This window comes from Callionymus lyra, chromosome 5, assembly GCF_982586985.1.
Source record: "Callionymus lyra chromosome 5, fCalLyr1.hap1.1, whole genome shotgun sequence".
Lineage (NCBI taxonomy): Eukaryota > Metazoa > Chordata > Actinopteri > Syngnathiformes > Callionymidae > Callionymus > Callionymus lyra.
In genome coordinates, this window is record NC_141822.1 from 1314815 (window position 1) to 1338553 (window position 23739).

Consider the following 23739-nt stretch of genomic DNA (forward strand, 5'->3'; position numbering starts at 1 on the left):
ATGTAATGCTTGTTTCTATTATTTTATTATTGTTAATATCATTATTATCATGACATTATTTATGTAATGCTTGTTTTTATTATTTAATTATTGTTAATATCATTATTATCATGACATTATTTATGTAATGCTTGTTTTTATTATTTTATTATTGTTAATATCATTATTATCATGACATTATTTATGTCCATCCAATATGTTATTTTCTATTATTTTATCATTTTAATTGTATTGTTATTCATATGATATATTTGATTATTTGATTATTTTATCATTTTAGAATTATTGTCATTCATAAGATATATTTGATTTTTATTCATTTATATTCTATTTTGTTTTGATTCATTTTAATGTTATTGTTTTAATATAATGTGTCAAATAAAGTTTTCTCAGCGTTGGAAAAATCAATAAAAATCCATGACGTCGTTTTAATCAAGTATTCATCACAATGTAGAGATTTATAGACAAATAATGTAACTTGTTGTTTTGATAAAAACATGTTTTTCCTGAAAATACTGTTTCTTTAACCACGGGTGGTGACGCGTCACATGCCCATATTTGGCAGACGCTTCCTGTGCGAGGAGCATGATGGCGCGCATGTGGCGCGCGCTGAGACGAGGTCCCGCGCTCTCCGCGCGGCTTCGCGGGAACGACGCGTGTCTGAGCAGCTCCGTGGGTCGAACCGTGGGTCAGTCCGTGGGTCAGTACAGCACCGAGGCGGAGCCGGTCACGCCCGGGATGGAGTACCAGGTGAGCTGAGCTGCTGCTCTCGCGTCATTAGCCTGCGAGCTAACGAGAGTTGGACAAGTTTGACGCGAGTTTACGCCATGATTTGAACTTCCGCCTCTGATGCTGACGAGGGTCCGAGTCCCGGCGTGTCAGGGGAAGGTGGTGGTGAGGATGATGATGATGAAGGTGGTGATGAAGGCACAGACTTCTGCCACATGTCTCTCATCTTATCTTCCACGTGGTTTCGTCACAGACTTTTTTCCCGGGCTTGTTGTATAAACATAAACTGTCAATCAACGTCAAACTGTCACCAGAGGCGTGTCAGTGACTGTCAACATGACAACAAAGATCAATAGTTGAGGATTATGGAAGATAAAGAAGTTGATCCTCAAATATGTGTCGATTTAAGCGTTTTATTTATTCTCAAGTGTGTTTTTGTCCCGTCGAGCTTCCGTACATGTCATCGCTACTTCGCTGTTTTCTGACCTTTTGTCAGATTAGATTAAAAGTCTCGTGTGTCATGTGACGAGAGATCACGTGTCCTCTGGAAGTTTGTCCTGAATTAACTGATCACGAGCAAGTGTTTTGTTTCCATGACGACGAAAAGATACACGTTTTTAACTCTTAACAATCTTGAAACTTCACACACTTGTGTTGAAACTTAAACATGATCCTGTTTGACTCCCGACTTAAAAACATGGTTTACTGCAGGTCATGTTTATTTTTGATCTTAATCTTGAGTGAGTGGATCAATAACCATCAGGCTCCGCCTCCTGCATCAGTTTCTTGACGTGTCAGTAGATCATCAAACACAGATGTTTCTTGAAGGAGTCAGTAGATCATCAAACACAGATGGTTCTTGAAGGAGTCAGTAGATCATCAAACACTGATGTTTCTTGAAGGAGTCAGTAGATCATCAAACACAGATGTTTCTTGAAGGAGTCAGTAGATCATCAAACACAGATGTTTCTTGAAGGAGTCAGTAGATCATCAAACACAGATGTTTCTTGAAGGAGTCAGTAGATCATCAAACACAGATGTTTCTTGAAGGAGTCAGTAGATCATCAAACACAGATGTTTCTTAAAGGAGTCAGTAGATCATCAAACACACGTTTCTTGAAGGAGTCAGTAGATCATCAAACACAGATGTTTCTTAAAGGAGTCAGTAGATCATCAAACACAGATGTTTCTTAAAGGAGTCAGTAGATCATCAAACACAGATGTTTCTTGAAGGAGTCAGTAGATCATCAAACACAGATGTTTCTTAAAGGAGTCAGTAGATCATCAAACACACGTTTCTTGAAGGAGTCAGTAGATCATCAAACACAGATGTTTCTTGAAGGAGTCAGTAGATCATCAAACACAGATGTTTCTTGAAGGAGTCAGTAGATCATCAAACACACATGTTTCTTGAAGGAGTCAGTAGATCATCAAACACACATGTTTCTTGAAGGAGTCAGTAGATCATCAAACACAGATGTTTCTTGAAGGAGTCAGTAGATCATCAAACACACATGTTTCTTGAAGGAGTCAGTAGATCATCAAACACAGATGTTTCTTGAAGGAGTCAGTAGATCATCAAACACAGATGTTTCTTGAAGGAGTCAGTAGATCATCAAACACACATGTTTCTTGAAGGAGTCAGTAGATCATCAAACACACATGTTTCTTGAAGGAGTCAGTAGATCATCAAACACTGATGTTTCTTGAAGGAGTCAGTAGATCATCAAACACAGATGTTTCTTGAAGGAGTCAGTAGATCATCAAACACACATGTTTCTTGAAGGAGTCAGTAGATCATCAAACACAGATGTTTCTTGAAGGAGTCAGTAGATCATCAAACACAGATGTTTCTTGAAGGAGTCAGTAGATCATCAAACACAGATGTTTCTTGAAGGAGTCAGTAGATCATCAAACACAGATGTTTCTTGAAGGAGTCAGTAGATCATCAAACACAGAGATGGTTCCAAAGCTTAGGAGCAACAGTCTGGAAGGATTTCTCTCCTCTGGTCCAGAAGTTCAGGAACCATCAGTAGATTCTGATCCACAGACCTCAGAGCCCGAGCTGGGGTGTAAGTCTGGATCAGATCATGAAGGTCTGACCATGAATAGATCTGAAAGTAAGAACCAGAATTTTAAAATTGATCCTGAAAGAAACTGAAAGCCAGTGAAGAGTTTGAAGGAGAAATGTGAGTTCTTCTACTAGAGCGGCTCAGAGTTCTGAATCAACTGCAGACGAGACGATCCTTCTTGTTAAGACATGAAAACAAACTGTTACAATAGTCCAGACGAGAAGAAACAAACGCATGGATTATAAGATCCAGATCATGTTGTGACAACATTTTCCTAAGTTTAGAGATTTTTCTCAGTTGAAGGAAACAGTTTCTGGTCAGTTTTCTTCAGTGTTGAACAAGAGACATGTCTTTATCAAATACAACACCCAGGTTTCTCAGGCTCAGTTTGACAGACTGACATAAGTCACCCAAGTACTGAGTCAACCCTGGAATCTTATCATCAACAATCACCAGAGTTTCAGTTTTGTCCACATTTAGCTTCAAAGTGTTTTCACTCATTGTTTGATTTCTAGCAACAATTGACTAAGTTCAGCCTCTGGAGCTCAGTTGGATCAACCGAGCAGTAGAGCTGGATGTCATCAGCAAACATGTGATAAGAAACATCTGGAAATCTCTGAATGATTTTACCGAGGGGAATCAAGTACAGCAAAAACAATAAAGGACCCAGAACAGAACCTTGAGGGACTCCACACAACAGATCTGCCGATTGAGACCTCATTTGATTGGCAGATACACTAAAACTGCCCAGAAAGATATGAGGAGAACCACTGGAACACAGACCCAGACAGTCTTCATCCCTCAGTCTTCAGGATCTGGTTCAACTGTGTCAAAGGCTGAGGACAGATCCAAGAGAACCAGAACATCATGATGTCACTGGACACCTTCAGTAAGACTGTCTCCGTAGATGTTTACGGAAGCCAGACTGAAACTTCTCATGGATGTCGCTCTGATCCAGGAGCAGCTGCTCAGACACAACCTTCTCTGAGATCTTGGACAAGAAAGGGAGCTTAGAAATAGGCCTGAAATTACTGAGGTCAGTTGGGTCTAAGCCTGTTTTTTTGAGCAGAGGCTCCACAATGGCATGTTTAAATGCATTGTTAAAAACCCCTGTGGAAAGGGAGAGGTTCACCATATTGGTAACTCAGGGGTCAATTACATCAAATACTTTGATAAAAAGCCTACAAGGAAGGACGTCATCTGTGCAAGAGGAGGGTTTCATCTTGTTCACTAGTAAGTAAGTAAGTAAGTAAGTAATATATATTTATATAGCGCTTTTCGAGACCAGGGTCACAAAGCGCTTTAACAATCAAAACAATACTCAAAACAGTACATACTTCAAAGATCAAGACAACACCGAGAACAACACAGGAGTTCGAGAAATTCAAGTGCCGAAATATCACCCAAAGATACAGCAGTGAAGGAAGACCAAGAGGAGAAGAGGGGCTCAGAGACAGTAGGGGTTCCGAACAAAGGGGGAGAGATTTTCTCTTTGATCAACTTAATTTTGACAATGAAAAACCGCAATAATGCATTGCTGTCAGCTTCACAGAAGACGGGCGTGATTTGAGGAGCAGGAGACACGAGAGAATTAATCATGTCAAACAACACTTTGGATTTCTTTTTTTATTGGCTGCTACCAGTTTCATGATGTAATCAGATCTGGCAGTTTCCACCATATCTTTGTAAGAAGACATCAGATCCCTGAGATGAAGTCTATGCACCTCAAGTTTAGTGGACTTCCAGAGACGCTCAGTCTTTCCACAAAGTCTCTTCAGACTCAGGAGATCTTCATTTGTCCAAGGACACCGTTTTTTGAATTTTCAAGTTTGATTTAACAGGTTTGATCCAGTATTTCAACACAATGATCAGTGAAACAGTGAATCAAACTGTCCACGTCTGTGCAGTCATCAAAGGAAAGACGGTCAAACATAGCAGAAAAACTGTCTGCAGTATCGGCTGAGATGACACGCCTCTGAGACCTAACTTTCAAAGGCTTAGGTTCAGGGATGAAGAGTGGATCAATAACCATCAGGCTCTGCCTCCAGTATCAGGCTCCGCCTCCAGCATTAATTTCTTGACCTGAGTGGATCAATAACCACCAGGCTCCGCCTCCAGTATCAGGCTCCGCCTCCAGCATTAATTTCTTGGTGTGAGTGGATCAATAGCCATCAGGCTCCGCCTCCAGTATCAGTATCAGAGTGTTGAAACATGTCAACGATGGCGACTCCAGGATACTGTGTATGTGTATGTGTGTGTGTGTGTGTGTGTGTGTGTGTGTAGATCTAACGTAGTTGTGTGTCCAGGACGCCGTGTGTGTGTGTGTGTGTAGATCTAACGTAGGTGTGTGTCCAGGACGCCGTGTGTGTTTGTGTAGATCTAACGTAGTTGTGTGTCCAGGACGCCGTGTGTGTGTGTGTGTGTAGATCTAACGTAGGTGTGTGTCCAGGACGCCGTGTGTGTTTGTGTAGATCTAACGTAGTTGTGTGTCCAGGACGCCGTGTGTGTTTGTGTAGATCTAACGTAGTTGTGTGTCCAGGACGCCGTGTGTGTTTGTGTAGATCTAACGTAGTTGTGTGTCCAGGACGCCGTGTGTGTTTGTGTAGATCTAACGTAGTTGTGTGTCCAGGACGCCGTGTGTGTTTGTGTAGATCTAACGTAGTTGTGTGTCCAGGACGCCGTGTGTGTTTGTGTAGATCTAACGTAGTTGTGTGTCCAGGACGCCGTGTGTGTTTGTGTAGATCTAACGTAGTTGTGTGTCCAGGACGCCGTGTGCACGCTGAACACGCTGCAGACTAACGCCAGCGCCCTGGAGCAGGTTCGTAAAGAACGACATCAGCCTCAGCAGCAGCTTCAAGCCATGGAGTGTTTTCTAGAACGAGCAGGACTGAAGGTGAGTCGAGTCAAAGTCCTCACCAGTGTGAGTCACTGTGTTTGTTGTTGCATCATTCTCTCCTGTGTGTGTGTGTCTGTGTTTATGTTTCTCTGTGTGTGTCTCTGTGTGTGTGTGTGTCTCTGTGTGTGTGTGTGTGTGTTTATGTTTCTCTGTGTGTGTCTCTGTGTGTGTCTCTGTGTGTGTGTGTGTGTGTGTGTGTGTGTGTGTGTGTGTCTCTGTGTGTGTGTGTGTGTGTGTGTGTCTCTGTGTGTGTGTGTGTGTGTCTCTCTGTGTGTGTGTGTGTGTGTGTGTGTGTGTGTGTCTCTGTGTGTGTGTGTGTGTGTCTCTGTGTGTGTGTGTCTCTGTGTGTGTGTGTGTGTGTCTCTGTGTGTGTCTCTGTGTGTGTGTGTGTGTGTGTGTGTGCATGTGTGTGTGTCTCTGTGTCTCTGTGTGTGTGTGTGTGTGTGTGTCTCTGTGTGTCTGTGTGTGTGTGTGTGTGTGTGTCTCTGTGTGTCTCTGTGTGTCTCTGTGTGTGTGTGTGTGTGTGTGTGTGTGTGTGTGTGTGTGTGTGTGTGTGTGTGTGTGTGTGTGTGTGTGTGTGTGTGTGTGTGTGTGTGTGTGTGTGTGTGTGTGTGTGTGTGTGTGTGTGTGTGTCTCAGGTGCAGCAGCTGGATCACCTGAACATCATCCATGTCACAGGCACGAAAGGAAAGGTGAGTTTATAGAAAGAAAAGTTTGAAAAAGAAAAGTTTGAAGAAGAAAAGCTTCATGAAGGACGATGTTCCTCTCAGGGGTCGACCTGCGCCTTCACTGAACACATCCTCAGGAGCTACGGCTTCAGGACCGGATTCTACAGGTGAGTGAACGACACCTGGGGACACGTCAAGACACCTGTCAGTCAAACCTCGTGCTGCTCCAGAGCCGGTTCTGAACCAGCAACTCTTTAATGTTGGATCACAATATGATTGATATTTGATTGACAGATTAGGTTAATATTTGATTGACAGATTAGGTTAATATTTGATTGACAGATTAGATTGATATTTGATTGACAGATTAGATCAATATGTTGATTGATTGACAGATTAGATTGATATTTGATTGACAGATTAGATCAATATGTTGATTGATTGACAGATTAGATTGATATTTGATTGACAGATTAGATCAATATGTTGATTGATTGACAGATTAGATTGATATTTGATTGACAGATTAGGTTAATATTTGATTGACAGATTAGACGAATATGTTGATCAAGAGAAACAAAAGTTTAACAATATTTATTTCTCTTCATCAAAACACGTCGTACGAATAAATAAATATGTTTAAATGTATAAATATCTTAAATTCTGAAAATGAAAACTTTTAAATCATCAAATACATTTTTAAATGTGTTTAAAACCAGAGAATAAAACACAGAAGACGATTAAATGACATAAATATAAATGATACATGAATTTCAAGAATATAAGTGATATGTTGGTCTTCGTTGATGAACAGACTGAAGCAGTCGATCCACGAGTCCAGACAGAAGCAAACGATCTCGTCAACCGTCGGACTTTAGTCACGAACGTTGACGAACTGATCACGTGATCGATCGTCGACCTTCATTGAAACACGGATCAATAGATGGTCGTCAATCAAGGTGTGTTTGTCTGCAGCTCCCCTCACCTGGTGCAGGTGCGCGAGAGGATACGCATCAACGGTCGACCCATCGGGAAAGAACTCTTCAGCAAATACTTCTGGCAGGTCTACGGACGCCTGGACGAGACCAAGGTGCGTTCATGTCCTGCTGCTCCTGTTATTAATGACCAGCGGTGACCGACCTTCACCAACCTTTATCATCTTGATTCTAAATCTTCATGTATTTCTTGTTGTTTCAAGGACGCTCATGAAGGCTCCATGCCGGCGTACTTTCGCTTCCTCACCATCCTGGCCTTCCACGTCTTCCTGCAGGAGAAGGTACTGAATTATTGTTATATATATTTATATTTATATACAAGTTTCTTCTTGATCAACATTGAATTATTGTTATTTATATATATTTATATTTATATACAAGTTTCTTCTTCTTGATCAACATTGAATTATTGTTATTTATATATATTTATATTTATATACAAGTTTCTTCTTCTTGATCAACATTGAATTATTGTTATTTATATATATATTTATATTTATATACAAGTTTCTTCTTCTTGATCAACATTGAATTATTGTTATTTATATATATATTTATATTTATATACAAGTTTCTTCTTGATCAACATTGAATTATTGTTATTTATATATATTTATATTTATATACAAGTTTCTTCTTCTTGATCAACATTGAATTATTGTTATTTATATATATTTATATTTATATACAAGTTTCTTCTTCTTGATCAACATTGAATTATTGTTATTTATATATATTTATATTTATATATAAGTTTCTTCTTCTTGATCAACATTGAATTATTGTTATTTATATATATTTATATTTATATACAAGTTTCTTCTTCTTGATCAACATTGAATTATTGTTATTTATATATATATTTATATATATGTTTCTTTTTCTTGATGAACATTGAATTATTGTTATTTATATATATTTATATTTATATATAAGTTTCTTCTTCTTGATCAACATTGAATTATTGTTATTTATATATATTTATATATGTTTATTTTTCTTGATCAACATTGAATTATTGTTATTTATATATATATTTATATACGTTTCTTTTTCTTGATCAACATTGAATTATTGTTATTTATATATATTTATATTTATATATAAGTTTCTTCTTCTTGATCAACATTGAATTATTGTTATTTATATATATTTATATTTATATATAAGTTTATTCTTCTTGATCAACATTGAATTATTGTTATTTATATATATTTATATATGTTTATTTTTCTTGATCAACATTGAATTATTGTTATTTATATATATTTATATTTATATATAAATATAAATATATATAAGTTTCTCACATTGTTTGACTGGAATATTTCAGCTGATGGTTCGATGACTTATAATGTTATTAATAATCATATCAAACAATGTCGAGTCTGTGAGTCACGTGACCAAACTGTCTTATCAAATTCTGAGCGACCTTTGACCTCAAGATAGTAAGTTGACGTCATCTTTGTGAACATTGATTATCGCTGAGTCATGATTCGCTGCGTTGCAGTTGCACTTGTGTGACACGGGGGGGCGCCAGAGTGACGATGTTGTGGCCGCGAAGAAGATTTAAAGAAACAACAACTTGTGACGTAGACGTTTTTCAAGTTGACTCACAGTTTGATCTCCTGCAGGTGGATGTAGCTGTGATAGAAGTCGGCATCGGAGGAGCTTATGACTGCACCAACATCATCAGGTGTGTGTGTGTGTGTGTGTGTGTGTGTGTGTGTGTGTGTGTGTGTGTGTGTGTGTGTGTGTGTGTGTGTGTGTGTGTGTGTGTGTGTGTGTGTGTGTGTGTGTGTGATAGAAGTCGGCATCGGAGGAGCTTATGACTGCACCAACATCATCAGGTGTGTGTGTGTGTGTGTGTGTGTGTGTGTGTGTGTGTGTGTGTGTGTGTGTGTGTGTGTGTGTGTGTGTGTGTGTGTGTGTGTGTGTGTGTGTGTGTGATAGAAGTCGGCATCGGAGGAGCTTATGACTGCACCAACATCATCAGGTGTGTGTGTGTGTGTGTGTGTGTGTGTGTGTGTGTGTGTGTGTGTGTGTGTGTGTGTGTGTGTGTGTGTGTGTGTGTGTGTGTGTGTGTGTGTGTGTGTGTGTGTGTGTGTGTGTGTGTGTGTGTGTGTGTGTAGCTGTGATAGAAGTCGGCATCGGAGGAGCTTATGACTGCACCAACATCATCAGGTGTGTGTGTGTGTGTGTGTGTGTGTGTGTGTGTGTGTGTGTGTGTGTGTGTGTGTGTGTGTGTGTGTGTGTGTGTGTGTGTGTGTGTGTGTGTGTGTGTGATAGAAGTCGGCATCGGAGGAGCTTATGACTGCACCAACATCATCAGGTGTGTGTGTGTGTGTGTGTGTGTGTGTGTGTGTGTGTGTGTGTGTGTGTGTGTGTGTGTGTGTGTGTGTGTGTGTGTGTGTGTCTGTGTGTGTGTGTGTGTGTGTGTGTGTGTGTGTGTGTGTGTGTGTGTGTGTGTGTGTGTGTGTGTGTGTGTGTGTGTGTGTCTGTGTGTGTGTGTGTGTGTGTGTGTGTGTGTGTGTCTGTGTGTGTGTGTGTGTGTGTGTGTGTGTGTGTGTGTGTGTGTGTGTGTGTGTGTGTGTGTGTGTGTGTGTGTGTGTGTGTGTGTGTGTGTGTGTGTGTGTGTGTGTGTGTGTGTGTGTGTGTGATAGAAGTCGGCATCGGAGGAGCTTATGACTGCACCAACATCATCAGGTGTGTGTGTGTGTGTGTGTGTGTGTGTGTGTGTGTGTGTGTGTGTGTGTGTGTGTGTGTGTGTGTGTGTGTGTGTGTGTGTGTGTGTGTGTGTGTGTGTGTGTGTGTGTGTGTGTGTGTGTGTGTGTGTGTGTGTGTGTGTGTGTGTGTGTGTGTGTGTGTGTGTGTGTGTGTGTGATAGAAGTCGGCATCGGAGGAGCTTATGACTGCACCAACATCATCAGGTGTGTGTGTGTGTGTGTGTGTGTGTGTGTGTGTGTGTGTGTGTGTGTGTGTGTGTGTGTGTGTGTGTGTGTGTGTGTGTGTGTGTGTGTGTGTGTGTGTGTGTGTGTGTGTGTCTGTGTCTGTGTCTGTGTCTGTGTCTGTGTGTGTGTGTGTGTGTGTGTGTGTGTGTGTGTGTGTGTGTGTGTGTGTGTGTGTGTGTGTGTGTGTGTGTGTGTGTGTGTGTGTGTGTGTGTGTGTGTGTGTGTGTGTGTGTGTGTGTGATAGAAGTCGGCATCGGAGGAGCTTATGACTGCACCAACATCATCAGGTGTGTGTGTGTGTGTGTGTGTGTGTGTGTGTGTGTGTGTGTGTGTGTGTGTGTGTGTGTGTGTGTGTGTGTGTGTGTGTGTGTGTGTGTGTGTGTGTGTGTGTGTGTGTGTGTGTGTGTGTGTGTGTGTGTGTGTGTGTGTGTGTGTGTGTGTGTGTGTGTGTGTGTGTGTGTGTGTGTGTGTGTGTGTGTGTGTGATAGAAGTCGGCATCGGAGGAGCTTATGACTGCACCAACATCATCAGGTGTGTGTGTGTGTGTGTGTGTGTGTGTGTGTGTGTGTGTGTGTGTGTGTGTGTGTGTGTGTGTGTGTGTGTGTGTGTGTGTGTGTGTGTGTGTGTGTGTGTGTGTGTGTGTGTGTGTGTGTGTGTGTGTGTGTGTGTGTGTGTGTGTGTGTGTGTGTGTGTGTGTGTGTGTGTAGCTGTGATAGAAGTCGGCATCGGAGGAGCTTATGACTGCACCAACATCATCAGGTGTGTGTGTGTGTGTGTGTGTGTGTGTGTGTGTGTGTGTGTGTGTGTGTGTGTGTGTGTGTGTGTGTGTGTGTGTGTGTGTGTGTGTGTGTGTGTGTGTGTGTGTGTGTGTGTGTGTGTGTGATAGAAGTCGGCATCGGAGGAGCTTATGACTGCACCAACATCATCAGGTGTGTGTGTGTGTGTGTGTGTGTGTGTGTGTGTGTGTGTGTGTGTGTGTGTGTGTGTGTGTGTGTGTGTGTGTGTGTGTGTGTGTGTGTGTGTGTGTGTGTGTGTGATAGAAGTCGGCATCGGAGGAGCTTATGACTGCACCAACATCATCAGGTGTGTGTGTGTGTGTGTGTGTGTGTGTGTGTGTGTGTGTGTGTGTGTGTGTGTGTGTGTGTGTGTGTGTGTGTGTGTGTGTGTGTGTGTGTGTGTGTGTGTGTGTGTGTGTGTGTGTGTGTGTGTGTGTGTGTGTGTGTGTGTGATAGAAGTCGGCATCGGAGGAGCTTATGACTGCACCAACATCATCAGGTGTGTGTGTGTGTGTGTGTGTGTGTGTGTGTGTGTGTGTGTGTGTGTGTGTGTGTGTGTGTGTGTGTGTGTGTGTGTGTGTGTGTGTGTGTGTGTGTGTGTGTGTGTGTGTGTGTGTGTGTGTGTGTGTGTGTGTGTGTGTGTGTGTGTGTGTGTGTGTGTGTGTGTGTGTGTGTGATAGAAGTCGGCATCGGAGGAGCTTATGACTGCACCAACATCATCAGGTGTGTGTGTGTGTGTGTGTGTGTGTGTGTGTGTGTGTGTGTGTGTGTGTGTGTGTGTGTGTGTGTGTGTGTGTGTGTGTGTGTGTGTGTGTGTGTGTGTGTGTGTGTGTGTGTGTGTGTGTGTGTGTGTGTGTGTGTGTGTGTGTGTGTGTGTGTGTGTGTGTGTGATAGAAGTCGGCATCGGAGGAGCTTATGATTGCACCAACATCATCAGGTGTGTGTGTGTGTGTGTGTGTGTGTGTGTGTGTGTGTGTGTGTGTGTGTGTGTGTGTGTGTGTGTGTGTGTGTGTGTGTGTGTGTGTGTGTGTGTGTGTGTGTGTGTGTGTGATAGAAGTCGGCATCGGAGGAGCTTATGACTGCACCAACATCATCAGGTGTGTGTGTGTGTGTGTGTGTGTGTGTGTGTGTGTGTGTGTGTGTGTGTGTGTGTGTGTGTGTGTGTGTGTGTGTGTGTGTGTGTGTGTGTGTGTGTGTGTGATAGAAGTCGGCATCGGAGGAGCTTATGACTGCACCAACATCATCAGGTGTGTGTGTGTGTGTGTGTGTGTGTGTGTGTGTGTGTGTGTGTGTGTGTGTGTGTGTGTGTGTGTGTGTGTGTGTGTGTGTGTGTGTGTGTGTGTGTGTGTGATAGAAGTCGGCATCGGAGGAGCTTATGACTGCACCAACATCATCAGGTGTGTGTGTGTGTGTGTGTGTGTGTGTGTGTGTGTGTGTGTGTGTGTGTGTGTGTGTGTGTGTGTGTGTGTGTGTGTGTGTGTGTGTGTGTGTGTGTGTGTGTGTGTGTGTGTGTGTGTGTGTGTGTGTGTGTGTGTGTGTGATAGAAGTCGGCATCGGAGGAGCTTATGACTGCACCAACATCATCAGGTGTGTGTGTGTGTGTGTGTGTGTGTGTGTGTGTGTGTGTGTGTGTGTGATAGAAGTCGGCATCGGAGGAGCTTATGACTGCACCAACATCATCAGGTGTGTGTGTGTGTGTGTGTGTGTGTGTGTGTGTGTGTGTGTGTGTGTGTGTGTGTGTGATAGAAGTCGGCATCGGAGGAGCTTATGACTGCACCAACATCATCAGGTGTGTGTGTGTGTGTGTGTGTGTGTGTGTGTGTGTGTGTGTGTGTGTGTGTGTGTGTGTGTGTGTGTGTGTGTGTGTGTGTGTGTGTGTGTGTGTGTGTGTGTGTGTGTGTGTGTGTGTGTGTGTGTGTGTGTGTGTGTGTGTGTGTGTGTGTGTGATAGAAGTCGGCATCGGAGGAGCTTATGACTGCACCAACATCATCAGGTGTGTGTGTGTGTGTGTGTGTGTGTGTGATAGAAGTCGGCATCGGAGGAGCTTATGACTGCACCAACATCATCAGGTGTGTGTGTGTGTGTGTGTGTGTGTGTGTGTGTGTGTGTGTGTGTGTGTGTGTGTGTGTGTGTGTGTGTGTGTGTGTGTGTGTGATAGAAGTCGGCATCGGAGGAGCTTATGACTGCACCAACATCATCAGGTGTGTGTGTGTGTGTGTGTGTGTGTGTGTGTGTGTGTGTGTGTGTGTGATAGAAGTCGGCATCGGAGGAGCTTATGACTGCACCAACATCATCAGGTGTGTGTGTGTGTGTGTGTGTGTGTGTGTGTGTGTGATAGAAGTCGGCATCGGAGGAGCTTATGACTGCACCAACATCATCAGGTGTGTGTGTGTGTGTGTGTGTGTGTGTGTGTGTGTGTGTGTGTGTGTGTGTGTGATAGAAGTCGGCATCGGAGGAGCTTATGACTGCACCAACATCATCAGGTGTGTGTGTGTGTGTGTGTGTGTGTGTGTGTGTGTGTAGCTGTGATAGAAGTCGGCATCGGAGGAGCTTATGACTGCACCAACATCATCAGGTGTGTGTGTGTGTGTGTGTGTGTGTGTGTGTGTGTGTGATAGAAGTCGGCATCGGAGGAGCTTATGACTGCACCAACATCATCAGGTGTGTGTGTGTGTGTGTGTGTGTGTGTGTGTGTGTGTGTGTGTGTGTGTGTGTGTGTGTGATAGAAGTCGGCATCGGAGGAGCTTATGACTGCACCAACATCATCAGGTGTGTGTGTGTGTGTGTGTGTGTGTGTGTGTGTGTGATAGAAGTCGGCATCGGAGGAGCTTATGACTGCACCAACATCATCAGGTGTGTGTGTGTGTGTGTGTGTGTGTGTGTGTGTGTGTGTGTGTGTGTGTAGCTGTGATAGAAGTCGGCATCGGAGGAGCTTATGACTGCACCAACATCATCAGGTGTGTGTGTGTGTGTGTGTGTGTGTGTGTGTGTGTGTGTGTGTGATAGAAGTCGGCATCGGAGGAGCTTATGACTGCACCAACATCATCAGAATCAGAATCAGAATCAGAAAACCTTTATTAGTCCCGCGAGGGGAAATTCGGTTTAACAGCAGCACGAGAAATAAAAACACCCAGAAATAAAAACGAGAAATAAAATCTAAATGGAATAAAAGATAAATCTGCGCTATATAATATTTACACAATCATATTTACATAAATAACAAGAGGTGCAGTTAAATAGTTATCTAGGTGTGTTTTTGTTGTGGAGTCTGATGGCAGCAGGGAGGAAAGACCTGCGGTACCTCTCCCTCACACACCTGGGATGGAGCATCCTATCACTGATGGAGCTCCTCAATGCCCTCAGTGTGTGCTGGAGAGGGTGAGACAAGTTCCTCCTCATGGAGCCCAGCTTGCTCCGCATCCTCCCTCCAGTCACTTCCTCCACAGGATCCAGGGGGCGCCCTAGGACGTAACTGGCCTTCTTAATAAGGCTGTCCAGTTTAGCCCTATCCTTTGCTGTCATGCTGCTCCCCCAGCAGACCACACCGTTGAAGATGGCAGAGGCCACTACTGAGTCATAGAATGACTTCAGGAGCGGCCCCCGGACACCAAACGACCTCAACCTCCGGAGCAGGTAGATTCTACTCCGCCCTTTTTTATAAAGAGCAGCAGTGTTATCCACCCAGTCCAAGCGGTTGTTGAGGTGAACACCCAGGAACTTGTAAGTCGTGACGATCTCAATGTCCTGTCCCTGGATGTTCAGTGGTGAGGGGGAGATGGAGGGACACCGCCGGAAATCCACGATCAACTCCTTAGTTTTGCTGGAGTTGATCTGAAGGTGGTTTTCCAGGCACCAGTCAACAAAGTCCTGGACAAGTCCCCGGTACGGCCCGTCATCCCCGTCCCTAATGAGGCCGACGATGGCGGAGTCGTCCGAGAACTTCTGCAGGTGACTGGTGGGAGACAGGTGTTGGAAGTCTGCAGTGTGCAGTGAAAAGAGGAACGGTGCCAACACTGTTCCCTGGGGGACCCCTACACTGCACAGTACAGTCCTCGAAACACCATCCCGGGTCCTCACGAACTGTGGACGGTTGGTGAGGTAGTCCACAATCCAGTCCGTGAGGTGAGTGTCCGCTCCAGACAGCTCCAGCTTGTCCCTCAGGATGTTTGACCTGATGGTATTGAAAGCACTGCTTAGATCCAGAAAAAGGATCCTCACAGTGCTTCCAGGCAACTCCAGGTGAGAAAGTGCTCGGTGGAGAAGGAAGATGATGGCGTCCTCCACGCCGATGTCAGGTTGGTAGGCAAACTGCAACGGATCCATGGAGGAGCGCACCAGAGGACTCAGGTAACTAAGGACCAGCCGCTCCAGAGCCTTCATAAGGTGGGATGTCAAGGCCACAGGTCTGTAGCAGCTGGGATCCTTAGGGTGCTGAGTCTTCGGCACCGGTACCACACAGGACGTCTTCCACAGTAGTGGAACTCTTCCCAGGGTCAAGCTCATGTTGAACAGAAGTCCAACAATTTCACTTAACTGGTCAGAGCACGTCTTGAGTACTTTGCCACCGATGCCGTCTGGTCCAGGGGCCTTTGTTGTCTTGGTTCTCCTGAGCTGATTTCTCGTGTGTGTGTGTGTGTGTGTGTGTGTGTGTGTGTGTGTGTGTGTGTGTGTGTGTGTGTGTGTGTGTGTGTGTGTGTGTGTGTGTGTGTGTGTGTGTGTGTGTGTGTGTGTGTGTGTGTGTGTGTGTGTGTGTGTGTGTGTGTGTGTGTGTGTGTGTGTGTGTGTGTGTGTGTGTGTGTGTGTGTGTGTGTGTGTAGCTGTGATAGAAGTCGGCATCGGAGGAGCGTATGACTGCACCAACATCATCAGGTGTGTGTGTGTGTGTGTGTGTGTGTGTGTGTGTGTGTGTGTGTGTGTGTGTGTGTGTGTGTGTGTGTGTGTGTGTGTGTGTGTGTGTGTGTGTGTGTGTGTGTGTGTGTGTGTGTGTGTGTGTGTGTGTGTGTGATAGAAGTCGGCATCGGAGGAGCGTATGACTGCACCAACATCATCAGGTGTGTGTGTGTGTGTGTGTGTGTGTGTGTGTGTGTGTGTGTGTGTAGCTGTGATAGAAGTCGGCATCGGAGGAGCGTATGACTGCACCAACATCATCAGGTGTGTGTGTGTGTGTGTGTGTGTGTGTGTGTGTGTGTGTGTGTGTGTGTGTGTGTGTGTGTGTGTGTGTGTGTGTGTGTGTGTGTGTGTGTGTGTGTGTGTGTGTGTGTGTGTGTGTGTGTGTGTGTGTGTGTGTGTGTGTGTGTGTGTGTGTGTGTGTGTGTGTGTGTGTGTATAAACACTTCATGATTAAATTCAATGATTGAATGTTTATTATTTAAACGTTTGAATCACTTGTTTTATTTACGTTTCTGTTCGTTTGTCAAACACTGATCATGCAAATGTGTTGAGTTGACCTTCATGTCGTGACCTCTGACCTTCAACCTCTCGTCGGTCGGTCCTCGTCCGTCAGGAGGCCCTGGGTCTGCGGGATCTCGTCTCTGGGCATCGACCACACGCAGATCCTCGGGGACACCATCGAGAAGATCGCCTGGCAGAAAGGAGGAATCTTCAAGGTCAGAGCTGAAGACTGTGGTCGTTCGGTTCTGGTTCTGGTTCTGACGTGTCGTCACCACAGCCTGGAGTTCCTGCCTTCACGGTCCGGCAGCCGGAGGAGGCCATGGTGGTGCTGAAGGAGCGAGCCCAGGAGAAGAGGGTGAGGAGCAGCGAGGTGTCACTCAAACCATCGTGAGGGTTCGAATGTTCTCCATGATGGTTCTCCATGAATGTTCTCCATGAACGTTCTCCATGATGGTTCTCCATGATGGTTCTCCATGATAGTTCTCCATGAATGTTCTCCATGATGGTTCTCCATGAATGTTCTCCATGAATGTTCTCCATGAATGTTCTCCATGATGGTTCACCATGATGGTTCTCCATTATGGTTCTCCATGAATGTTCTCCATGATGGTTCACCATGAATGTTCTCCATTATGGTTCTCAATGATTGTTCTCCATGAATGTTCTCCATGATGGTTCACCATGATGGTTCTCCATGATAGTTCTCCTTGATGGTTCTCCTTGATGGTTCTCCATGATGGTTCTCCATGAATGTTCTCCATGATGGTTCTCCATGAATGTTCTCCATGAATGTTCTCCATGAATGTTCTCCATGATGGTTCACCATGATGGTTCTCCATTATGGTTCTCCATGAATGTTCTCCATGAATGTTCTCCATGATGGTTCTCCATGATGGTTCTCCATGAATGTTCTCCATGATGGTTCTCCATGATGGTTCTCCATGATGATTCACCATGATGGTTCACCATGAATGTTCACCATGATGGTTCTCCATTATGGTTCACCATGATGGTTCACTATGAATGTTCTCCATGATGGTTCTCCATGAATGTTCTCCATGATGGTTCTCCATGATGGTTCTCCTTGATGGTTCTCCATGATGGTTCACCATGAATGTTCACCATGATGGTTCTCCATTATGGTTCTCCATGATGGTTCACCATGATGGTTCTCCATTATGGTTCTCCATGAATGTTCTCCATGATGGTTCACCATGAATGTTCTCCATTATGGTTCTCAATGATTGTTCTCCATGATGGTTCACCATGAATGTTCTCCATGATGGTTCTCCATGAATGTTCTCCATGATGGTTCACCATGAATGTTCTCCATGATGGTTCTCCATGATGGTTCTCCATGAATGTTCTCCATGATGGTTCACCATGATGGTTCTCCATGATGGTTCTCCATGATGGTTCTCCATGATGGTTCTCCATGAATGTTCTCCATGATGGTTCACCATGAATGTTCTCCATTATGGTTCTCAATGATTGTTCTCCATGATGGTTCACCATGAATGTTCTCCATGATGGTTCTCCATGAATGTTCTCCATGATGGTTCACCATGAATGTTCTCCATGATGGTTCTCCATGATTGTTCTCCATGATGGTTCCAGTGCTGGCTGTCGGTGTGTCCGGAGCTGGAGACCTACCCTGCAGACTGTGGACCTCTGAGGCTGGGACTCGCTGGACAACATCAACGACCCAACGCGTCGCTGGCGCTGCAGCTCAGCAACACGTGGCTGCAGAGAAGATGTTTGGCAGGTGAGTGGACGAGATGTTGCTCCTCAGCAGATGAAGGTTCTCATGACGGTTGATGTTCAGGTGAAGCGGTTCCTTCTCTGGAGCAGAACCTTCACGAAGCCACGGCCTTCACGCCGAGTCCCATCATGGCGCGAGGTGAGTCCATGAGTCGTGCTCGGATCCTGAAGAAGATCCAGCAGCTCTGAGCTCTGATGGTCGACTCCATGTTTCTATGGAATCGAACGACATTTGACAGATTTATACTTTATTATCACGTGTAGTTCTTTCTGCTCAGTAGGTAAAACCAGAATAAATACTTAAGTTTAAATCTGCCTTGTTCTGTTTTTCTATTTTTCATTTTGTGTTTATTTCGTCCTTTTATTGTGTAAAGACGACACAATAAACACAAAATAGTGTTTATTGTGTCGTCTTTACACAAGTCTGACTTGTATCACAATCTTTTATTGTCACACTGTGGATCTTTGAGAAAATCAATGAAGAATGTTAAGATCATCTTATAGTTAATCATCTTATAGTTAAGATCATATTATAGTTAATCATCTTATAGTTAAGATCATCTTATAGTTAAGTGCATCTTATAGTTAAGATCATCTTATAGTTAAGTGCATCTTATAGTTAAGATCATCTTATAGTTAAGTGCATCTTATAGTTAAGATCATCTTATAGTTAAGATCATCTTATAGTTAATCATCTTATAGTTAAGATCATATTATAGTTAATCATCTTATAGTTAAGATCATCTTATAGTTAAGTGCATCTTATAGTTAAGATCATCTTATAGTTAAGTGCATCTTATAGTTAAGATCATCTTATAGTTAAGTGCATCTTATAGTTAAGATCATCTTATAGTTAAGTGTATCTTATTGTTAAGATCATCTTATAGTTAAGTGCATTTTTAAAGTTAAGATCAGCTTATAGTTAATCATCTTATAGTTAAACTCATCTTAAAGTTAAGTGCATCTTAAAGTTAAGATCATCTTATAGTTTAGTAGTTATTGTCTACGTGGTTAAGTTGACCTTGGTTTAGATTTTGAAGCGAGTCAACAAGAAAAACTTGGACGTAACTGATAACTACTGGAACAGCTTTGCTGTAATGAGTTAGAACGGAGACACAAGCCTCTAGTGGTCACACAGTGCAGCTGCATGTAGACTTGTTTCAAGCCTGGACGTGTAGAAATAATAGTTTCTACTGGACGCACGAGATTCAAAGGTGTGACTCGACATGTGGTCCCAGGGCTGGCGGACACGGAGTGGGCCGGACGGAATCAAACCCTCAAACACGACGCCGTCACCTACTTCCTGGACGGCGCTCACACCAAGCGCAGCATGTTGGCGTGCGTTCACTGGTTCACGGACACGGCGGCGCAGCACGAGCGGACGGCCGTCGGTTCCGTGGCGCGAGTTCTGCTGTTCAACGCCACCGGAGAACGAGACGCCGCCGCCATGTTGAAGCTGCTGCAGGTGAGAGCAGAGCTTTTACTCTTTCTCACAGAATCAAGAAGGAACTTGTTGATGTGATTCAGAAGATAAACGTTTATCATCTCGATCTCACATCTGAAGGTTCTGAAGGTTCTGAAGGTTCTGAAGGTTCTGAAGGTTCTGAAGGTTCTGAAGGTTGTTTGTGTTTCAGCCGTGTCACTTCGATTTTGCCGTGTTCTGTCCAAACATCACTGAAGTCATCACGACCTGCAGCGCAGGTGAGAGTCACAAACATCTTTGATATTATGGATGAGGATGATGAGGGTGATGATGTCATAACATTATGACATCATCACATCATTACATCATTACATTATGACTTCATCACATTATGACATCATCACATCATTACATCATTACATTATGACTTCATCACATTATGACATCATCACATAATTACATCATCACATTATGACTTCATAACATTATGACATCATCACATCATAACATTATGACATCATCACATCATTACATCATTACATTATGACTTCATCACATTATGACATCATCACATAATTACATCATCACATTATGACTTCATAACATTATGACATCATCACATCATAACATTATGACATCATCACATCATAACATTATGACATCACATTATGACATCATCACATTATGACATCATCCCATTATGACTTCATAACATCATTACATAATTACATCATCACATTATGACATCATCACATTATGACATCATTACATAATTACATCATCACATCATAACATTATGACATCATCACATTATGACATCATCACATTATGACATCATCACATCATAACATTATGACATCATCACATTATGACATCATCACATTATGACATCATCACATTATGACTTCATAACATTATGACATCATCACATCATAACATTATGACATCATCACATTATGACATCATCACATTATGACATCATCACATCATAACATTATGACATCATCACATTATGACATCATCACATCATTACATCATCACATTATGACATCATAACATCATAACATTATGACATCATCACATCATCACATTATGACATCATCACATTATGACATCATCACATTATGACATTATGACATCATCACATTATGACATCATCACATTATGACATTATGACATCATCACATTATGACATCATCACATTATGACATCATCACATCATCACATTATGACATCATCACATTATGACATCATCACATCATTACATCATCACATTATGACATCATAACATCATAACATTATGACATCATCACATCATCACATTATGACATCATAACATTATGACATCATCACATCATAACATTATGACATCATCACATTATGACATCATCACATTATGACATCATCACATCATCACATTATGACATCATCACATTATGACATCATCACATCATCACATTATGACATCATCACATCATAACATTATGACATCATCACATCATAACATTATGACATCATCACATCATAACATTATGACATCATCACATTATGACATCATCACATCATCACATTATGACATCATCACATTATGACATCATCACATCATCACATTATGACATCATCACATCATTACATCATCACATTATGACATCATCACATTATGACATCATCACATCATCACATTATGACATCATCACATTATGACATCATCACATCATCACATTATGACATCATCACATTATGACATCATCACATCATCACATTATGACATCATCACATTATGACATCATCACATTATGACATCATCACATCATAACATTATGACATCATCACATTATGACATCATCACATCATTACATCATCACATTATGACATCATCACATCATTACATCATCACATTATGACATCATCACATTATGACATCATCACATCATTACATCATCACATTATGACATCATCACATCATAACATTATGACATCATCACATTATGACATCATCACATTATGACATCATCACATTATGACATCATCACATCATAACATTATGACTTCATCACATTATGACATCATAACATCATAACATTATGACATCATCACATCATAACATTATGACATCATCACATCATTACATCATCACATCATAACATTATGACATCATCACATCATAACATTATGACATCATCACATCATAACATTATGACATCATCACATCATTATATCATCACATCATAACATTATGACATCATCACATCATAACATCATCACATTATGACATCATAACATTATGACATCATCACATCATAACATCATCACATTATGACATCATCACATCATAACATCATCACATTATGACATCATCACATCATAACATCATCACATCATAACATCATCACATCATAACATCATCACATCATAACATCATCACATCATAACATCATCACATTATGACATCATCACATTATGACATCATCACATCATAACATTATGACATCATCACATCATCACATCATCACATTATGACTTCATAACATTATGACATCATCACATCATCACATCATAACATCATCACATCATTATATCATCACATCATAACATTATGACATCATCACATCATAACATTATGACATCATCACATCATAACATCATCACATTATGACATCATCACATCATAACATCATCACATTATGACATCATCACATCATAACATTATGACATCATCACATCATAACATCATCACATTATGACATCATCACATCATAACATTATGACATCATCACATCATAACATCATCACATTATGACATCATCACATCATAACATTATGACATCATCACATCATAACATCATCACATTATGACATCATCACATCATAACATTATGACATCATCACATCATAACATTATGACATCATAACATTATGACATCATCACACATGATGACTCCTCGTCCTGATCAGCTGCTGCACATTCACTGTCGGAGAGAAATCGTTTTATCATTTATGTGTAATCATGAGCGAGTGAAAGTTTCAATGATGTAAATTAAGAATCATTTGTTCTCCTCAGACCAACAGAACTTCAACGTGTCCGTGGAGAACATGTTGACTCGTTGCCTTGACAACGAGCAGAGCTGGCGTCTCCAGAACAAGTCTCGGGACCACATGGACTCTCGGCTGCTGATCCAGGACCGCGTGTCGCTGCTGCCGGTCCAGACCACGGAGACCCTGGTGTTCCCGTGCATCTTGAGCGCCCTCCAGTGGATCACGCAGGGCAGAGACCCCGTGCTGGTCCACCAGGACCCGCCCAAGCCGGGCCTCGCCGCCAAAGCCGCTCCGCTCCGCGCCGCGACCCAGATCCACGTCCTGGTCACGGGCAGCCTTCACCTGGTGGGCGGAGCCTTGAAGCACCTCGACCCCGCGACCTCCCTGTAGACGACCCGTGTTCTCGTGACCTTCGTGACCTTCGTGGTCGTCGTGGCGACGCCCACTGGTGCTCTTCCTCACCCGAGCCTTAAGTCTTACTTGAATATGTTTACACTGGACCCGCGTCCGGTTCTGACTCGAGACGGTTCTGAAGACTCGTGAACAACACGGTGCTTCATGTTGATCACTGCTGATGGAACTTAATTGTTTGAGTGTCAACCTGTTTTTTACTTGGACTGTAAATCTGTGTCAATCACTCAAACTCCTGTCAATCAAACATATTTATTATCAGCCTGTGGCTGCACTTGATTGACAGACACTTTCCTTTAAATTGAAATGCACTTAAATTAACTTCCTGTCTCTAAGATTATATTTGACTGAAATCTAAAACATTTAAAATGTATTTGATCAATATTGATGATTTGTCTCAATGTGTCAAATAAAACGTTCACGTTTATATCGTAATAAACAAGATTCTCTCCTGAAGTAACGTGTCATAGAATCTCTTTATGCTCAACTTTATGATATATTATTAGACTTAATAATTATAAATACATGAGTAATAATATATAACAACATCCCTATGATCTGGTTTGGAAAATAAATGGTGTAAATTGTGACTTTAACCTCATTATTTAATATATTTAATTAACTGTCGTT

The 23739-nt window shown here is 42.4% G+C and overlaps 1 protein-coding gene across 1 annotated transcript; it reads left to right on the top strand.

Moving 5' to 3' along the window:
• The first annotated feature begins 579 nt into the window (after positions 1–579).
• On the top strand, positions 580–23565 carry fpgs (folylpolyglutamate synthase). Its single transcript, XM_087790415.1, has 14 exons — positions 580–750; positions 5566–5694; positions 6336–6389; positions 6468–6532; positions 7341–7455; positions 7564–7641; positions 8995–9056; positions 16591–16693; positions 16756–16833; positions 18096–18243; positions 18304–18378; positions 19478–19704; positions 19874–19940; positions 22724–23565. Exons 1-14 carry the CDS (start codon positions 586–588, stop codon positions 23086–23088), a joined length of 1731 nt encoding a protein of 576 aa, XP_087646541.1. The 5' UTR covers positions 580–585; the 3' UTR covers positions 23089–23565.
• The last annotated feature ends 174 nt before the right edge of the window (positions 23566–23739 follow it).